The sequence below is a fragment of the Taurulus bubalis genome (assembly GCF_910589615.1).
Source record: "Taurulus bubalis genome assembly, chromosome: 5".
Lineage (NCBI taxonomy): Eukaryota > Metazoa > Chordata > Actinopteri > Perciformes > Cottidae > Taurulus > Taurulus bubalis.
Genome location: NC_136593.1, coordinates 23740964 through 23760643, shown reverse-complemented (window position 1 = coordinate 23760643; position 19680 = coordinate 23740964). Strand labels below are relative to the sequence as shown.

Genomic DNA, 19680 nt, shown 5'->3' with positions numbered 1-19680 from the left:
AACACAGTACCCCTGCATGGAACAAATTGGGAGTGGAGATCAACAGCCTCACTCTCAGATTCTGATTATCGAGTTGCTCACGCTGTGTCATGGTGTTGTTTTTGTTTAATTGTTTTTTTAAGTTTGTCTTTTTCTTTTTAAACTCAACTAATATTTCTTCGAAATGTAATCAACCCTTCACTAAATGTAAAATGTGAATTGTAAATAGAGATGACATTAATCACCCATCTGTCGGAGGCATCAATCCTAGATGTATCGATCGCACAGTGCAGTTTCTTTTATTTATTTATTTCATCCGTCATATCATATGACACACATGAGTCATGTAGCAGTAAGTTGGTCCGTATCAGGTCCAGGCTGTGTCAGTGAGTAACTGATGGTGTTGCGCTCTCTCTCTATCTCTCTCTCTCTCTCTCTCTCTCTCTCTCTTTCTCTTTCTCTTTCTCTCTCTCTCTCTCCTTAGGCCCCCCATGACCGTGAGCCGTGGGCTACGGCTCGGCGGCGCCCCACCTCTGGAGTGGTCCGTCGCTGTAGTTGGGACCCTGTAATTCCCCCCCCTCGCCTCTCCCCCTCCCCCATCCCATCCCATCCTGTCCCTCCCCTCCCTATCCCCCCCTCCTCCCCCCTCTTCCCCCTGTCCCACTCGTCGCTGTGCCGGACGTCATGAGCATAGTAATCGCGCTGGGAGTCACCACACCTGAAACGTCTTACTCAGATATGGCTGCTGGATCAGAGTAAGTACTGGCTACAGGCCTGGTGGCTGTGCCATCATCCTCAAGAACAATACTGTGTGTTTACAACCTGGGCCTTATTTTTGAGGGGTTTTACCCATCCGTTTACTAACCTCTTACGCCCCAACTTTACTTGCTGCTGTCTGTGGCCGCGCCGACATTGCTCAAATAGAACAAGTGCCTCAGGCTGTAATCATCTACTCCACCTGAATAGCTGCTGCAATGCAGGTGCTATTAATAACAGGAAATGACTGGAAATGGCAAACAAAGGCCAATGTTGAATCAGACTCAGAAATTTTCCACCATGTTGAGCAGCACCTGACCTTTGACGTACCGTGTGTACGTAATTGTGCCTGCGCCCATATGTAAATACAGTGGAGCTTAACCATGAACAACAACGGTGTGTTCACTCTCGTCTTCATGTGTATTTCAGTGCTGAAGATGATGATGATTAATCTGAGGGTTTGTTTACCACCTGCGTGATTGTCTGACCACTCATGTTACTTGCCGTCATGAACTCTTGTTCTTGTTTCTTTTGTTGGCTTTTAGCAGTCGGGTTGGTGGAAACAAAATATCATAATCAATACCCAAAAGTGATAATATTGCTGTCTACTGTTCTTGGGAGTTCTAGATATGAATCTGCTGGGCGCTTTGTTTGTGTGCTTCTGTGTGTGTTCTTTATTGTAAAAATAAATAAAAAAGACATACAAAAAATAGCCACAAGTAATCGATGGCCAGAATTATGGCTATGCGTATTAGGGGCTTTCCTTTACCATTCCATTGGAGGTTTGGTGTCAGTAACCTCCAGTGGTTTTTAAGGAGGACAAAGGATTGCCTTCAGGAACAAAGTACTTTATTTTTCCAAAAGCAACACAATACGTCCATGCGACGTCACTGAGCCCTCCTATTTGTACACGCTGCTCTACAACTGTAGCACCGTGGGTTGTGATAAATATGCTTCCTTCCAATATCTTGTCAGCAATTTTCTATCCTCAGTCTCCACAAAGTCTGTCGGAGAGACCCAAAGAGATTGGAAGTGCCAAAGACTAAACTTTACCAGACAGAAATAAAGGCAATACAGTATGTGATACTTCAGTTAGGCCGGTTGCCCATTAGCTCGGAAGCATCTAAAAACAAAGCAATGTAACACTGACTCCTGTCCAGGGCTGGACGATAAACACAAGTACGGCTACTGACGTTTTGCTTAGAGCCTCACTTTAATCTTCATATCACCAGAGAACACCAATCACTGTGTTCATACACTTGTCCCTACAAATGGTGTATTTTGTAGGGACCGTGTCATGCTAAAAAACTATTAAAACGATTAAAACTACCATGGAATTTAATCATTTATCATTTATAAGCATGCAGAAACTATAATAAAGGACGAGAGAATATGAATACAAGTAGAGACATCATTCAGGACACCCTTATACCACATTATCAAGTACTATTAAAACAACACAGAGGCTTAAAGCCACACATGCAAGCAAATAAATGAGGCATTATTATTTTTGATAGAAACATAGATAAAGACAAAATTATGCTGCATTGTTAGACTCATGAACATGCAGAGCAGAAGCACAAAACATCAAATCAGTCTTGAACAGCAGAACAACGATCAAGTGCATGCATGCAGGTCGATGAGGGCAGACAGACCGAGGGAAGTTCAGCTTAGACGGATTGAGGACCGTAAGGGGAAGTTTCCCTCTGGTGCTGACCAGAGCTTTACGAATATGACAATAAGCAATGTAGATCACACCAAAGAAAACAATTTCTCAAAAAGATGTTGGAGGCTATTCCCCAAACACAAGAGTAGTCTTTCCACCGCTCCCTAATGGATTTAAGGTGGAACTAACTGACCTTAACTCGATTAGTGTGATGCTGCAGGCAAACCAGAAAATGGGGCCCGTTTAAAAGGCTATATAGTCATGATGTTGGCTTTTTTGTAATATTTCATAATGATACTATTCAAATTGTGTAAGTAAAAGTAATAATAATATTTCTCATGTTGGGGCGCCACTATGCGGCTCTGTCGTCAAGCCCTCCCTCCGTGTAAAGGAGGGAGACATGTACCATGTTATCTCCCCTTCAGCCCTCAGTCTGAGGAAATGTCCACAGACAGCCGAAGTAAGCACAGTTGCCACTTCTCTGTCGGTGAGCCTGCTTACGTGACTGAGGTTATGTGGAATGCAGTCGGTCTCTCTCTCCCTTCCAGCCCTGCTCACAGGCTCCCTCTAGTTTCCTCCAAACACCAGGAGGCTCAATTCCATCACGTGATGAGATACACCGTCTCCACTTGGATATGCAAAACCCAGGGTTTTAAATGACATTTGGATTCTTTGGACATTTTTAAATGTTCCAGATTGTGAGGGCAAAAGGAGAGGGATGGGGCAAGGTTCTGCACCGTCTGACCGGACGTCAGCTAAAGGGCAAAAGGAGTTGCATAACATAATGGCCTCCCACATCTCATTTCCTAAAAATCTGCTCACTCAGCCTGGAAAGCAACCTCAGGGTTGTGGCGCCATCTACTGACCAACTGATGTATTTTATTGTAACCGTTATTTACAAAACAGCCCAGGAAAAAGCATAGTGGCAAATATGAACTGTTTAAGACATATCATGTAACTTTTTTGTTGTCATTCCTCAGAATAATAATATAAATAATATGTTTTTCCCCCCAGCCCTGAGTCAGTTGAAGCAAGCCCTGCCGTGAATGAAAAAAACTACAACAACCACAGCTGTGGCAGCGCACAGGGTCATGGGTATCGGGGACTACCATATGCTGTGAGTTCATGCAGTTCTTCTCAATCATCAATTCTGATCATAGCATGTCTTTATTCTACGAAATATGTATTACTCAAAGATAGACAAGTATAAACATTTAAAAAGCTAAAATAATAACTCATTTTAATCTCTCCAGTCTTTTCTAATCACTTCAAGTTCTATAGAATAGAGTAAAACTAACTGATTGAAGACACGGATGTCTGTCCTACTATTAGTCCTCTATAACCACAAGCTAATTCTGTTAACAGCTGTACTGTTTCACATACCTGTGTTTTTTTTTTTTTTTTGCCCTCATTTTCATTCGTCTCCATTTTCCGTTTCCCTTTTTTTTTTGCCTGAACACCCACGTTGTTTGAAGATGCAACAGTCTTCCGTTGTGTGTTGTCAGGATCACAACTATGGCGCGCCCCCTCCCCCTACCCCACCCGCCTCCCCGCTCTCCCAAACCATCATTCCCCGCATGGACCTCAACGGCGTGGTACGCAGCTCCCGCTACCACGACCCCACCGAGGACAACTCGGCCGACAGCGACAGCTCCTCAGAGGAGGACGGGGCCGGGGACCGCTGGTGTCACTGCAGCCTGACGCCGGACGGCCTGCTCATCAAGTGTGACAACTGCAGGTGAGGGAGCCCGGATCCTGGAGCGTGTTCTGCAAATGCATGAGAGAGAACAGAGCAGCGGGGACATTTTGAAAGCCTAGTTATTATTTTAAGTAAAAATGTCATACATTGTGTGTTTATATATCCAGTGTTTTTTAACAATACTCCTGATCAGGGCTCTGTTTACGACCAAGGCGACTTTCAAATGACATTCACTGCGCTTCGTTAGGACCCAGTTACCCACTGTGTTGAGAACGTAGCCGCATCCACATGATCACGATTCTTTTTTATTGCATACAAAACTTTAATTAGCTTTTGTATTGTCAAACTTAAAATGTCTGTCGCCACAGTAAAGAATGTCATAAAATCCTAATAAGAAGTATGGAGTAATCATGTCACTCTATTTGTTAGCTGTGTGATCCAAATAAAATCTCTCACTCAAATATAGATTTGGTCACTCCTCAAACTTGAACAACTTTCTCATCTGTCAGAATGAAATTGATACTTTAGGTTTGTTTTCTATTTAGTCTGGTTGGGTTTCACAGTGAAAGGATTTAAGATACAAGAAATTAATTAGCTGAGGGGCGTTTATGCAGGGAATCGCAGACTTTGAAATATTGCTGTCAAAAGTGTTTTCCCTTTGACTTGTCATGGATCTGCTGAAGATAGAATCCCTTCTCCAGTTTTATCTTGAATGCCCTAATAAATGTCACTATTTTTGAAGACTTTATTTGGCGCATTCTGGATGTTGTCTTCGGCCCAGATGTCCAGCAAACAAGTCCAAGTCAGTCCTCTCCCACACGCGTTAACCTGTCGTGTTCTCACTGCAATCAAACTGCACTAAGTTTAGCCCGGATACGGCCTGAGAAGAACCGGTCTCACGCAAGCGGGATTACTGTGTTCACAACCGCTTAAAGAACCGGACCAGAGCTCGATTAATACAGACTAAAGGTTGGATTGTGAAAGCGCTATGAGTCTGTGAAGCAAAGTTGTTTGTTGGATATTTTCATTCAACCATGCCATGTGCTTTGTTACAATGATTTTATGTCATGTTTCGCGATTGAATTATGGCCCACTGATGTGCTTTATTACCTTTTCTGTGTACAGGGGACTCGACAGGAGGAAAGGAGCAGAAGGCCAACACAGAAAACCCGAAAATGTCTCCGGTACTATGTTTTTCGTCTTCTCTTGGTTAAATAATTTCCCCATGGTCGTCTGTGAAGTGCTATCTGATGACTCTGTTTTGTTGTTGCTTTGTAGCCGGCGAGAGCAGTGCCACCGAGAGTGGTGACGAAGAGGTGTCGCCCTCCACTATCTCCTACACCGCCACGCAACATACGCCCACCAGCATCAAACTCACCGTCAACCGAGTCAAACGGAGCAAATCCAAAAAGAGAAAGAAGAGCACAGAGAAGGCTCGCGGAACGCAGAAGGGCAAGAAGGTCAAGGTACACAAACTGTTGGAAGCAGACTGGACCAGGATGACTCTGGCAAAAACAAATCTATTGACAGACTAAAGGAAATTATAAGATCAAAGCCCAATATAGAGCTGTTATTATATTTGCTTCAAGCTCGCCCCATTGAGATTACCTCAATGTTGTTATTGATTGCAGAACAGTTGCTGCTGAACATGTCCATGTATTGATATGGGTTCATTTTCCTTCTCAGGCTTTCAGAGAGGGTTCTAGGAAGTCCATGAGGATGAAGGTGAGGATTGGAGTTACCTGACGTTTATGTTAAAGGTCCCATCTTGTAGAAAGTCAGATGTCCGTGTCTTTTTTTTAATTCTAAAGCCGGTCTAGCTGCTATATAAATACCGTGAAAGAATCAAAAGGCTCAATCCACCGAGAGAAACACACGGCTCAGAGACTGTTCCTTTAAACGAGCCATCAGGACTTCCTTGAGCTTGTGATGTCACCGCAATACTATGTGTGTAGAAAGTGCGGCTAGAGTGCCGTTACAGTCATTCCCTGCCTACAATGATGGTGCAGAGACGCTGAGAGCACAGATGCGGAAGATCCGGAAACACTGACCAATCAGAGCAGACTGGGCTTTTCCAGGAGGGGGTCTTAAAGAGACAGGCGCTAAAACAGAACTTTTCAGACGGAGAGTGAATAGTGGTACATTATAGTACATTGAAGCACGAAAACGGGTTCTAGTAGAAACCCAAAGTACAAGTAAAACTGATGCTTCAACCCGCTCCGTCTCGTCCTCTGTCTAGAACTCAACAACGGAGGCCAGCGTGCTGGATGAGAACACGACCGAGGGATGGGAGAGCAGGATCCGCCAGTGGACGGACCAGTACGAGGAGTCTCTGGCCAACCAGTACAGCGCCGACGTCCAGACACTCCTCCAGCTCCACCGCGCCGCCAGCACCCCCGTCTCAAAGGCGGAGAGCAACACAGCGGCGTCCCCTTCCACCACACAGATCCACGCCTCAGTCGACGCCATGGACACCATCAACCGCACTGAGCTGGCCTGTAACAACACTGTGCTGGGCTCACAGATGCAGGTCAGCCCACGTCCTGAACCAGACTCTTTATTGATTCAGCTTGTATGTCGCAATGCGTGCATGTGCAACAAACGGTACCATTGCAAAACATGCTATGTAATCATTAAGGTTATAACAACACATGATATGAACAACTGATACCAGCAAAAAGATTCTGCCCTGCTCACCGTATCTTGGGTAATATGGCTTTTAATAACACCTCGATACTTTTACGCGCTGACATAATTTATATTTCTATATCTTTATATTACCTCTAAAATGTGTTTGATTAAACCCTTTGGTGCGCGTGTTCATACCAGCCATAACATTCCTCTGGTAAAACTAATCTGAACGCTGACATGATGTACTGTCATTTTAAATTCAGAGTGGAGTTTTGAAAATGTATTTTTTGTAAAGTTTAATAAATTATTCACAAAATTAAAATTCCATTTTTCTCCGAAAAGGAAACATTTGTAGGCGGTAGTTTGACTTTTTTTTGTATTCATTAGATTTATTTAATATTCATTCATTTTCAATGTATTTATATATTATTAACAGACCTGCGGACTAACTCAATGAATCTAGGTGAAATTGCGTCATGGGAACATCACTTTTAGCGTCAGCTCTTGGTTGCTTTAATTTTGAAGTCAGTTCTTACCGCAATGCCAAGTATATACACGTTCAGCAAAACAACGTGGGGGTTGTTTGACCATCTGACCTCCGTCACCAGCCTCAACATGTATTAAATAATTAATATTTGCAGTCGTCAGTACATTGAATATATTCCATATATTGCCCACCTCTGTGCCCTGCCTGCATGGAGAATAACCAGTCACAATTGTGCTGTTCACAGCTCCAGTTGGGGCGGGTAACACGTGTGCAGAAACACAGGAAGATCCTACGCGCAGCCAAGAACCTGGAGCCAGACACGCTCATCATTGAATATCGAGGCAAGGTCATGCTCAAACAGCAGTTTGAAGTCAACGGGCACTTCTTCAAAAAGTAAGATCGCAGTCTTTGTGTTATTGGGTTTCTCCGCGTCATGCTTTTCGATGTTTGGGTCCAAAGACGCTCCCAGTGTTGAAACCACTGTCTTGTTTTTCCCCAGACCCTACCCCTTTGTGCTGTTCTACTCTAAGTTTAATGACGTAGAGATGTGTGTCGATGCGAGGACCTTCGGAAATGACGCACGCTTCATCAGGAGGTCCTGTGCACCCAACGCCGAGGTCAGCCAACAATCTCAATGCTTTTCTCTGCAGCTTTGAGCTCCGTCAGGCTGCTATCGTTGACTCTTTTCGCTAAGACAACTCGCACGTCTGTTCACTTCTCCAGGTCCGGCACATGATTGCTGAGGGCATGATCCATCTGTGTATCTACGCCATCGGTCAAATCACAAAGGACGCGGAGGTCACCATTGGGTTTGACTACGAGTTCAATAGCTGGTCAGTACTGCTCCTATAAACCCTTAGCCGTCTTTCCACATGCCTTTCACCCAGCCACTAGAAAGCACTTTACCATTAAAAAGTATCACAGGTCAAATCCAACTATCTGTACAACTTTCAAGTATAAGTGGTGATGGTTCTGTCTAGAAACACATGTTGGTATCAGGAGTGAAGCGGGTACTAGTTTTCTATTCGTTTCCATAAAAAGTTGTTGCTGCTTCAGGATGTCTTGTTTTCCGTCCTCCAGTGTAATCCTCTCGCTCTCTCTCAACAATCCCCCAGTAATTACAAAGTGGACTGTGCCTGCCATAAGGGCAACCAGAACTGCCCGGTGCAGAAGCACAACCTGAGCCCCAAGGAGAGCTTGCTCAGTGCCCCCTCCGTGCCGCCGACCTCCGCAATGGCGGGCGCCGAAACCCGGCGGAGAAAAGCCCGCAGGAGAGAGCTGGAGAGCGGCCTCGCCGGGGACAGCAACCAGACCCTGAACCAACACCAGGAGGCCAAAGAACTGCAGGGGACCAGTGACGCAGAGGTGTGTGTGTGTGTGTGTGTGTGTGTGTGTGTGTGTGTGTGTGTGTGTGTGTGTGTGTGTGTGTGTGTGTGTGTGTGTGTGTGTGTGTGTGTGTGTGTGTGTGTGTGTGTGTGTGTGTGTGTCAAACTTTGGATACATCCACCCTACTACGTTTCCGGTTTAAAACACTTATTTTTTCTACAACCCCTAAAACGAAGGAATTTGATCATTCTAATGATGCAGTTTTGTTGTTTTAAAACTCCTTTAAAATGTGAGGTCCCGGGACAGAGGATGTTGTATGTGTACAGATTGTAAAGCCCTCGGAGGCAAATTTGTGATTTCGGGCGATACACAATACATTTAATAGAATTTTTAGTGTGGATGTAGCCTTAGATAAAAGGAGTAAGCAATACATTTACATTAACTTCAGGTTAATCAAAGATCCTTAGATTTAACCCCAAAACAGATAGTGTTCTAAAAACGGGGCTTAAAAATGTTAATGAAGCATGTTTTCCTCTATTAGGAGAGACTGCTGGATGATCTGAACATGGAAGAGAGAGAGGAAGGAGAGGTGGATGAAAACGGGGTCGCCATCTCTAGTAAAAGAGTAAGACTTTGAACTATTGTCCCAGTACAGCTGTTCCACTAACCTAGCATTTCTGTTCTCTGCAACATTAGTTTCAGATTCCAGCACAATACATCAGTACAAAAAAAGTTTACCGATAACTTTCTGCCCGTCTAACCTCCTGTGTCTGTGCCCGCTCACATAGACGTGTAACAACCTGGAAAGGAGGCGCAAGAGAGTGGGAGGAGCAGAAGTCAAGGAGGAGGGTGTGGAAAGTGAGGACGGGGCGGGAAACCCTGCAGGGAACACTCCCACACCCCACACTGCCGGAGTGGGGGTCAGCACACGACGCGCCAGCTACGTGATGGTCAGTGAGCAAAACCCGGATGTTCCATCCACATCCGTTCATCTTTTCTTCTTCTTCTTCTTTATGACATTTTTTTGTCCTTAATTCTCTTTCAGGACCCGCCGTCTACTGAAGAAAAGACCTCATTACCCAACCTGCCCGCTCCCATCGCACCTCCGAAACCCGCACGACCAACCAAGCCTCGGCCCAAAAGTCGGATCTCCCGCTACCGGTCAAGTTCGTCCCAGCGAGCCCGGCGGCAGCGCCAAGCACTCGCCCAGCAAGCAGCAGCAGCAGCCGCCGCGGCGGCAGCGATGGCAGCGACGCCGTCGTCAGCTGATCAGGGTGCCTGTCTGGACGAGGAGGGATCTCAGGGCCCGTATGGTTCTGAACACGGCCACGGAGAGAGCAGTCTGGGGGGTCATCTCCTAGACGGAGACGGCCATGGTCTAAACTGTATAAATAGAGGCAACTTGCGTTACCCCAAGACCAAGAAGGTTAGAGGACGTTCGACCGTGTAGGAAATGCAATTGCTTTAGCAAATGCAGAGTTAATCATTGATGTGTCTTTGTTCTCAGTACCTGGTGACGGAGTGGTTGAATGACAAGGTCCCTGGAGGGGAGAAGGTCCAGCAAGAGGTGCCCGTGGAGCGCCCGCTGCGGATAACCACGGACCCCACAGTGCTGGCCACTACCCTCAACATGCTGCCGGGCCTCTCGCACACGTCGCTCATCTGCACCACCCCCAGACACTACGTCCGCTTCGGCTCGCCCTTCAATCCCGAGAGACACCGGCCCCGCCCGCTCCAAATGGACGGCACTTACGGCTGCTACAAGAAGGTGAGACATGCGGCGAGGTATTACCCCCTGTGTGCTGCAAGGTACAATTACAGTTCTGCTCAATAAAGTCTGATGGCTTGGCGAGAGCATGGATAAATAAATATTCTAAATAAAGCCTACACTTGAACTGATGTAGCTGTCTAAAATACGTCCACAGCATTACATTGATTTGCAGTCGTGCTGGCGCTCCTGTCTGTTTCTTTAAACTCAATCTACTGTATGCGTCTTAACGTCATACAAGCCAACTTCAAAACACCCAAACTAACCCTTTAAAATGTCTTGTGGTGAAAAATGACCAGTCAGAAGAATTTCAGGTTCTTGTTTTTACAATCATTGTACCCTAAATTGGTCATGAAATATATTTTGCCTGTCTTTAAAAAACAAAATGTTAATACTTGCAGGGTTCTTACGGTCATGGAAAACCTGGGAAAGTGGTTATTTCCAGGCCTGGAAAAGTCCTTGAAAAAAATGAAATCCCAAAAGTTTTGGAAAAGTCATGGAAATTTATTATGTTCATGTCGTTCATTTACGCTGAGTTTGAAATAATTAATATGCTTTTAAAAGAAAGATGCACAAAATATAAGTAGGCATGCGCTCTTTCTATAAATGTTTATTCTTTTAATCAAACTATTGTCTCTCATCCATTTGTGTCATTGAAGGTTTACTGTATGCTTTGGAATTTTCATTGTTAATTTAAATACTACTTTTTCATATTTACACCGAGATTTCACAAAATGTTTGGTCATGGAAAAGTCATGGAAATCCATTGGTCAAAATGTGTATGACTTGTGACAACCAATCACCTTGTAATATGTTAAATTCTATCCCAACATTCTTCCTTTATAGAACTCAAGACTTTTCTGAGCTGTTGGGTTGAGCTGAATGAACTAAACAAACAAACACTTGTTTTTAACCCGACATTACTGTTGTTTTGATGCAGAGATGGATAAAGCAGGTGGAGGATGAGAGCTGTCCAGCCAGTGTGGAGGACGGCACAGAGTCCACGTCCTCCCAGCAAAGTACCAGTAGCAGGTCCACCCCCAACCCTCTGTCCAGCGGTACGTACATCCCCACCTCCGTCTGGATGATGTATTTATTCTGAAAGCACCAAAGCTGGAGGAAGAAAGAACGTTAGATCAGAACTAGGCAACTGGGTGGTATTATTATTATTATTATTATTATTATTATTATTATTATTATTATTATTATTATTAAAAGTACAACTAATTGAAGGGTCCAGATTAGAAGCGTGTCTCTCGTCTTGTGTTTCTATAATGTCTTGATACTAGAAGTGTACTTTCTCCTGTTCAGTCCAACTCACTTGTGTTGTTCCCACATTTTATCTTGGTAAAATCCCAGATCTCAATGCACCGTTTAAGAAGCGGCGTTCTAAGTATGCGTCGGAGACGACGGCGGCACCCTCGGACCACCTGCTTCGCCCGCTGTCGCCCATCACGCCGCCGCTCCCGGAGGACTCCCTCCACCCGTCGCTCTACAACCCCTGCGGCTCCCTGCTGCCCAACGGCCTGGTCTACTCGCCCATGCCCTCGCTGCCCGCCAGCCGCTGCAACACGCCGCTGCAATTCGAGGTGAGGGCACACAAGCGCAGCTAGATTCACCTGGATGCTCTGGTCCGTGTCAGTCTAGCCGCTACGCATGAGCCTTTTTATGGAACAGGCAGAGTAGTTGCTACTATACATTTGTTTTCCATAGTTTTTTCCCCATGAGCACCAACCAAAGGATGTCTGCTTCATACCGTGTCTCCGCTCGGTCCGACGGCCGTATTGTTCGAGCAAGGCGAAAGAAGGCGGCCGGTTATAAAATCACAACGCTCACCAGCAACATTCAGTGTCCGCCCTGCCGGTCTGCTCCTGAATGGGCTTTTCGTTCTTTTTTTATGATGGTGTCTGTCTGAATATATAAGTCACGGCCAAAACAAGCTTCGATAGTGACATCATCTGAGATTTTCTGAAAAGTTCCGAGATTTTTAACTTGATCTCTCGGAGCAGCAGCACAAAATGATGTGGAGCGCTCAGAAGAAAATACGCTAGTGCTCAGAAAGTCCGGCCAGCTAATTCAACATCCCCTGGAGTATATTTAGTGCTTGTAACTCCTCAACATCATATATGGGAATATCTGGGATATTGTTAATCCTTGAAGATAAACTGTTTGTATGCAAATTGCCTTTCTGACAGATTGACGTAATTCAATCTTCATTCTGGATTAAACACAGTGGGGAGAACAGCTAGTATCATACTGGGGAAAGTCAATTTGCTGTTAATCTAATGCGGCAGACTGAGTATTTGGGAAACGCCCTGTGTGTTTGACTATGAGGTTTCTAAGAGCTTTGTCTTTTTGCTCTCTAGAACATATCGTCCCCTGAGGCGTCTCCTGTTCACCGGCCAGAGTCCATCTCTCCTGAGGTACAGTCTCGCTGACACCAACTCCTAATTGTGGATGCAAACAGTTAAACGCTATTAACTACTCGATGTCCTCTCGTTCATTTTGTACGCTCTCTCTTTCTCCGTTTCTCCAGCCGTGTCTTCAGACAGAATTTGACATCTCTCGTCCTCAGTTCCCCGACCTGTCCCTCCCCTCCAGCTTGGAGAGCCCGGTGGCACTGACCTCGGATGACTTTTCCCTCTCTGGAGGCCCTTCAGGCCACGACTCCCAGGGTCCATTATCTGTAGGGACCAGCTCCCTGAACCCCGCGTCCTGTCCTTCCTCAGACCTCGCCTCCCAAAGCAGGGAGCAGGCCTTCAGGACAGAGTTTAACCTCATATACACCTGCTCGCCCCTCAATGCAAACCTGGCCAACCCCGTTGCCACTGACCGCCACCTCTCCCAGTCCGAAGGTGGCTTTTCCCCAGCGGAGTCCTTCCACAGCTCCATAAGCGGCCAGGGGCCGCTGGGAGACGTGGGCCCCGGCTCCACGTCGCCCTATGGCGAGCCTCACTATGGAGGAGGCTACCCGGACAGTGGCACGCCTCCTCACACCAGCAACCCACCGCAAAAGAAGAAGGCAAGTTCTCCACAATGTTAATGAGGATAATGTGAAATTTCGTTTCTTTTTAAAATCAGCGTTTCATCTGTTCTTCTTCAGCACGAATGACTTTGAGTGTGATATGTGCCAACTGAAAAGCCAAACCTCATGATGTGCTTTTTCCCCTTGCTCTGTGTTTGCTCCTTGGCTTTGTCTTAAATATATCAATTGGTCCATTTTGTGTCAGGTGGTCAAATCCAAAAGCAACAGGCATTTAAAAAAAGAAAAGAAAAAAAACACATTTAACGATTTTATGTTTCTATCTGAAATGATTTCGACTCTGTAGCTTTGACCCTTCCTCCCCTCCCTCCTCCCCCTCCCCCCTCGCTGCTCCTTGAAACTTTTTGCCAAGTCTCTCTTCCACTTTTCTTCCAAGGCAGAGGGCCAACCAGCATACCATTAGTCTGCTGACAGGGAAGCCAGATTACCAGGCTATAGCTGTAAGAAGTGAATACAAGCCAGTACAAAATATGGTGAATATTCTCCCTACAACTACATCTTTAGAAGTGTGCATGTAAATATTGTTTCTTTGCATCTGCATACAACACCACCCCATGCTCCGACAGCTCCGCCCCCCTCCCCTTCCACCCGACCTGCATTGAATTACGACTCTATAGTTTTGAGCAGCAGTTTTACGTTATTCTGCCATTCCAGTCCAATCCATTGAAGCGTGTAACGGTTCATCCATCGCCTTCGACACGAGAGGCCGATGGTTCATGAGTCGTCTTGCCAGTGTGGAGGTGAAGCCCACAGTCTCTTTGCTCCATCTCATCCATCCACCTCTACTACAAGCAAGGCTACACGACATGCCTTACCACAAGGGGCTCAGGGGAGATGAAGGGTGATTCCCAGTAACACGAGTCAGCAGTCACCCGGCAAATGTAACGTTAAACTGAGCGAACGCGTTAATGCAGCTAATTCACGTCAGTCCTGTAAATCCAAACTCGTAGCAAGTCAGACATGTGAGGCGAGAAGATATCGCAACAAAACATGAAAATAAATTACGGCTCTTCCATAGATGCCCCCTAGATATTTCAAATATTAATCCTCCTCAAAAGACTCACTCGCTAAAAAATGAATTAGCAGGGTTCTTCTACCTGCCCAAAATACATTTTTACTTTCGCCTTTAGCAGTTTTGAAAGACCAAGTTAATTGTTGTGTTTAATAATTATTTTGGTAATCTGAAGTTTCGCCCACATCATCTAATCCGTCTAACTAAAGAATTGAAGGCCCGATCGGGACTGCGCATGCGAGGCGATTAACAGATGAGAAGGAAGTGAGATGTCTCGCTCCATCGCTACTTCCATCACCAGCCCCGGAAACACCCACCGTGTGTGTGTGACAATTGGACAACAGTGAAATCGAGCCAGTTTCTGGTTATTTTTCCTTGAATCGACCCGTCATTCCCTACATTATTGGGAAACTGGTTTATAACGATATGTAATAGCACAACAGCACTGGACACCAAGTTCAATAAGTTTCTTTTCAGTCAGTTTTTATATTATTAGTTCTACAGTAGTATTAGTGTGCTTCTGTTAGCGCCAGGTATATCATCTCAGGAGTATGTAGCTTTGGCTCGACCTGTGTAAGGAGGGTGGTGGCTCTTAGGCGGTTTAACAGCAGACAAATACTGTATTCCTAGCTGGGGCAAGTCTAGCAGGACAGTCAAAGTAATGTCTCCACTGGAGGCATCAGAAAAACACCAGCATCAGAAATACTGAGACAGCTTAAAATGCTGAGTCGGGTTTCTGCGAGTCTGTGAACAGATCTGATATTGCGTCATCTATCAGCTCCTTTACGCTAGTTGGGAACAACAGGTGTCACTTGCTCGGCTAAAATCGTAACTCGGAAGAAAAAATCTGTATTTTCAGACCCTGACTTCCCCAGCTGCCTTCTGCAGCCTCCCCTATACGTCATGTTCTGCTTCTGCAGCGCTTCAGACGAGGTCATCAGTATCTGACTGTGTGGTCATCATCCCGCCCCGCTGCCTCTTTCATACCCCTCCCCTCTCCCCTCCTCCTCTCTGTTCTCACAAGCCTTCTCTCTGTCATGACGACATTACGCTGGGATGAGTGCTCGCATTCTCATTGTCAATACTGGAGGTGTGTGAGTGAGTTGTTTGTGTAGCTGTTGTTTCGGCGTGGTTGCATCATGGCGTGGTGCGTTCAAAGTTGCCTGCTCTGTCGTCAAATGTTACTAACAGTGCATCCAGAACACGCAACGTGATCCACAGCACAGGCCTCATGACTACAGTGTGTTAGTGGAATGGAACGACCATAGAGATGCACACAGTGTCATTTTCATGTCAACGGTGATTTCCATGGTGATTACGGTGTGGTTTTCTTTGTGTCTTTTTTATTTTTTTTCCTTTTTGTCGTATTGAATAGTTGTTTCCAGGTGAGTCCTCTCTGGTGTGGTGCATGCCGTCTGCCCATCACTCAGTGCAGCTTTGGTGAATGATGTGACTCAGTCAGCGGCCCCGGGCATCAGTGTGAATGGCGTGGTGTGTGTTTGTGCGTCAGTCCTCCAGCAGGGGGTATTTAATGGCGCCTGTCCTCCCTCTGCTGCCTCAGGTGTCTTTGCTGGAGTACCGCAAGAGGAAGCAGGGTGGCGGCCGCGACTCGGAGCCGGCCGGCGGCTTGTCGCTGGGCGGCACCCCCAGCCGGCCCTGCTCCCACTACAGCCAGGACTCCCACCACCCCCACTGCCATCAGCAGATGCAGCCGATGGCCTCCCCGCACAGCTCCTTCTCCTCCTCGGCACACGCCTCCTCCGTCCCGCAGATAGAGGAGGTCAGTCCTCCAGACCACCAGAGCTCGTCCCTGCAGCCCAGACACCAGGACAGCAACAACCAGTGGTGAGAAGCGCCGAATGATGAGCTCTCAGTACATGACTCATCACCTGGGAGTTCTTAAGCCTCTCATCCCCATCAGCGTTATTCACTGTGGCCTTTATTTTTTACTGAAATATAACATTCATCTTTTATATCTCTATGGAAACGGCACAATGAAAATGTCGAATTTCTTGAATTCAAGACCTTTATTGAGAACTTCACATATTACAAAAGTATAAAATACACGGACATACAACTGTGAGGTTTTGTTTACTTTTTCACAGGTTACACTTTATTGTTATTATCTTTAAAAGATATTCAGTGCAAAACAATAACCATTTATTTTTTTTTGCCAAATGAGTTATTTTTTTGCACAGATAGAACTTTATTTGCATTCTTCTAACAACATGATTGCACATTTTGTTTGTTTTTGTCTGATAGAGCAATCTGGTTTACTTGAAAGGGATTGCAATTTTCTTTATTCTATTCATAAAAGCACAGATGGAGTCACAAATGTATTTCAATAAAAATTCACCATGGGCCATTTTGTTGCGGCGTGAACATTTTTCTTCCTCCAAAGTGGGGCGTGACAAAAATAGTTTGAGAACCACTGCCTTAATAATGCATTGAGTTCAACAGCCTGCTGTTCAATCGAAGATTCACAAAATTTGTGTCACGTGACTCTTGGTCTCGCATGAATCCATCATGGCTTAGGTACGTCGAGCAGCTCAGAATGTTATGTTTTTCACAGGATCTGTTTCGAGTAAACGGTTTAGTTGGGTCATGATTTGAAATTTGATCCCGATCTGAGTTTGCAAATAACCGTTGGGTTTGTGTTTCTTCCCAGGATGGTCCCCACTACTGTTGAACGTCTACGGGAAGGTCAGGGGGTTCTGGAGCGAGTGCTGAGAAACATCAAGATGGAGCAGATTTACAAGAGGAGTGACGGCTCCACAGAGAAGGAATCTGGTATGACGACGTTTGAAACCCGGGTGATCCCTACATTAAAATAACTATAGATGGAAATGAACCTCCAGCTATTGATGTTGTGCTTTAACCTCCCGAATTATGTTTTCTGTGTTCTCAGATCGGTATGAGGTGCAGGCAGCGTCCATGGCTTCTCCCATGAAGAGTCCACACAGATACAGTCCCTCTGTGTACTCCCACCAGGTAGCCTGTACAAAGCATTTCTATCACCTGTTCAAGTGCTTTCTACTGATATTAATATACAGGCGACCTGATGACCATTGGCCTCATTTAGTGTCTATTTCTGTGTTATTTGGATTCAAGACACTTCATTCAGACTTATTGTTAATGAGGCCAGTCTCTCTGTTTCAGTTGGTTTTCAATGATCATATATCCAATGCGTTTTGGCTGCATTTTCATTTGGATTTGTTGCATCACCCACAGACTGAAAAGTTAAGCCAATGAGGAAGCGTCTTAAACCTGCATTCTCTCTAATGTCCATCAGACTCCTCTGGTTGTATAGAAGTCTGAGACAATGACTCTACTTCTCTCTTGATTTATTACCTCAGTAAACATGAGTTTATGTCTCAATCTCTAGTTTTAAGTCTTCAGTACAGCATGATGATCATTTAGTAAATTATGATCCATTTTAGAGTCAGACCATAAAGCAGGGTATGCTTTAGGGCGGGGCTACTGTGATTGACAGGTCGCACCATGACGTTGTCCTGTCTGAGAGTTGTAGCCTTAGAAACGTGCCACACAAAATATTGAGTGTCTTCTGTGTGTTCAGTCATCAGAGAGCCACCGGCAGACCGACAGCCCGTTGTTTCTCCAGCAGACCTCCAACTCTCCATTCCGGGGTTCCTACAGTCCCTCATCAGGCCAGAGCTTCTACCCACGCCACGTGTCCCAGGACCACCCTCCATCCTCCTACCCCAGTCGCACCCCCACCCCGACCTCCTCCACCTCCTCCTCGGACTCCCGGCCGCCCGCGGGCTCTCTCCACCAGCAGAGCGGCAGCAGTAGCGTGGAGGGAGGCCACGGCTACGGCAGCAGCCACTTAAAAGCGAGCCTTTTGAACAGCGGCTGCTTGGCGGGGTCACCCAGCCCGGGCCCCAGGCCCCATGGGCAGACTAATACAGACTTGGGCGCCCAGGCCTCCAGAGGGGGTCAGCAGCAGGCGTCTCGCAGCCTGAAGTCGGGCAGCCCGGGCCAGGCGGCGCTGCAGGCGGGCTCCAGGCTGCTGCCGGCCAGCGGACCGACACACTACCCACAGAGAGGGACGAGCCTCAGCCAGTTCCAGCACTCGCCCCTCCAGGGACCCGGAGTAAGGACACAGTCAGGAAGCTTTTAGGACCTTGTGTGTGTGTATGTGTGAGTGTGAGTGTGTGAGTGTGTATGAAGCTGCGTACCTCCTCGCCCCCTGAAAGCTGCGGTGAAATGGGGCTCAGGGAGTTTGGGGAGGGGAAAAATGTACAGACAGACCTAAGAGGAGCAAGGACTTCTTTACGGATTTCTTTTCTTTCTTTTCTTTCTTTATTTTCAGAAAAAAGAAAACAAATGACCACATTCTGCACAAAGCTAATCATTGACTTTGGACATTATTACGGAATCAGTGGAAAAAGCGATTTGGTCGACACATTCTGAAAAAACGACAACAAAAAAAATCACAAGAAATCACGTGTAACTTGAAATTGTCCCCAGTGTTTCCTCATGTGCCGGACTGTGCAAACAGGCTCTATAATGTTGGAAAGTAAAAACTTCCACACAAATGTCTGTACAAAGTTATACAAAAAAGCCGTACCTGTCGCCATGGTACCCAGGTTGGATAAATGCTGAGACGCATATGTAACTGAAAGCAAGAGTTGTTTTATTTTTCTCGACGTTATGTTTTTTTTGATTTGGCGAGTGGCCGAGTCTGTGCTGCAGTAAACAAGTGTTTGATTTGGAGGGAGTGGGGGAACGATCCAAGCAGCATGTTAATCATCCGTTCTAAAGATGCATTAGAGAGGCGGGGAGGGCGGGGTCTCCCTGGAAACCATCATTCCATATGATTCCAGCTTCCGTGTTCTCTCACAAACATGACAACAGACCCTTTTTTCTCTATTTCTCCCTCTGTCTCTCTCCCTCTCAGTCTCTCTCTCTTTCTCTTTCTCGGTTCTCCGTTGTTGTTCCGTTTTAGTTTCGGTTCTCTTCTGTTCTCTCACCCTCACTGGACTGTTTGATTTCACATTGGGACTACTTGTAGACCTCTGATATTGTACTTGAGACATACAGGTCTTATGATTCATGGTGCTGCATTCTTGTTTTTGTTTTGTTTTTTCAATAAATTTGAAATCCAGTTAAGTTCCCCACATATGGCTGCATTCATCTTGTCATTACATCAGTTGAAATCAGTTGTGTTTGTCTTCAGATTCATATGAATCATATATTATAGTGACGGGATGCAGGAGCCAATCAGAGGAGGACGAGACAACACAACTTTAATTCAAAGTTAAAGATGTTTGGATTGACTGTTTTTGTCCT

General features: G+C 45.8%; 1 protein-coding gene across 1 annotated transcript; it reads left to right on the top strand.

The window, feature by feature from the left end:
- Positions 1-663: 663 nt before the first annotated feature.
- Positions 664-19502, top strand: setd5 (SET domain containing 5; the record flags this gene model as incomplete). The annotated part of the gene is made up of 24 exons (XM_079218536.1): positions 664-734; positions 3416-3518; positions 3877-4139; positions 5226-5284; positions 5379-5566; positions 5787-5825; positions 6340-6630; positions 7463-7611; positions 7718-7835; positions 7942-8051; positions 8334-8583; positions 9086-9169; positions 9333-9494; positions 9590-9970; positions 10052-10312; positions 11253-11370; positions 11672-11901; positions 12679-12735; positions 12849-13334; positions 13736-13828; positions 15929-16212; positions 17036-17157; positions 17276-17358; positions 17945-19502. 24 exons carry the CDS (start codon positions 664-666, stop codon positions 18506-18508), a joined length of 4566 nt encoding a protein of 1521 aa, XP_079074662.1. The 3' UTR covers positions 18509-19502.
- Between the last annotated feature and the right edge of the window lie 178 nt (positions 19503-19680).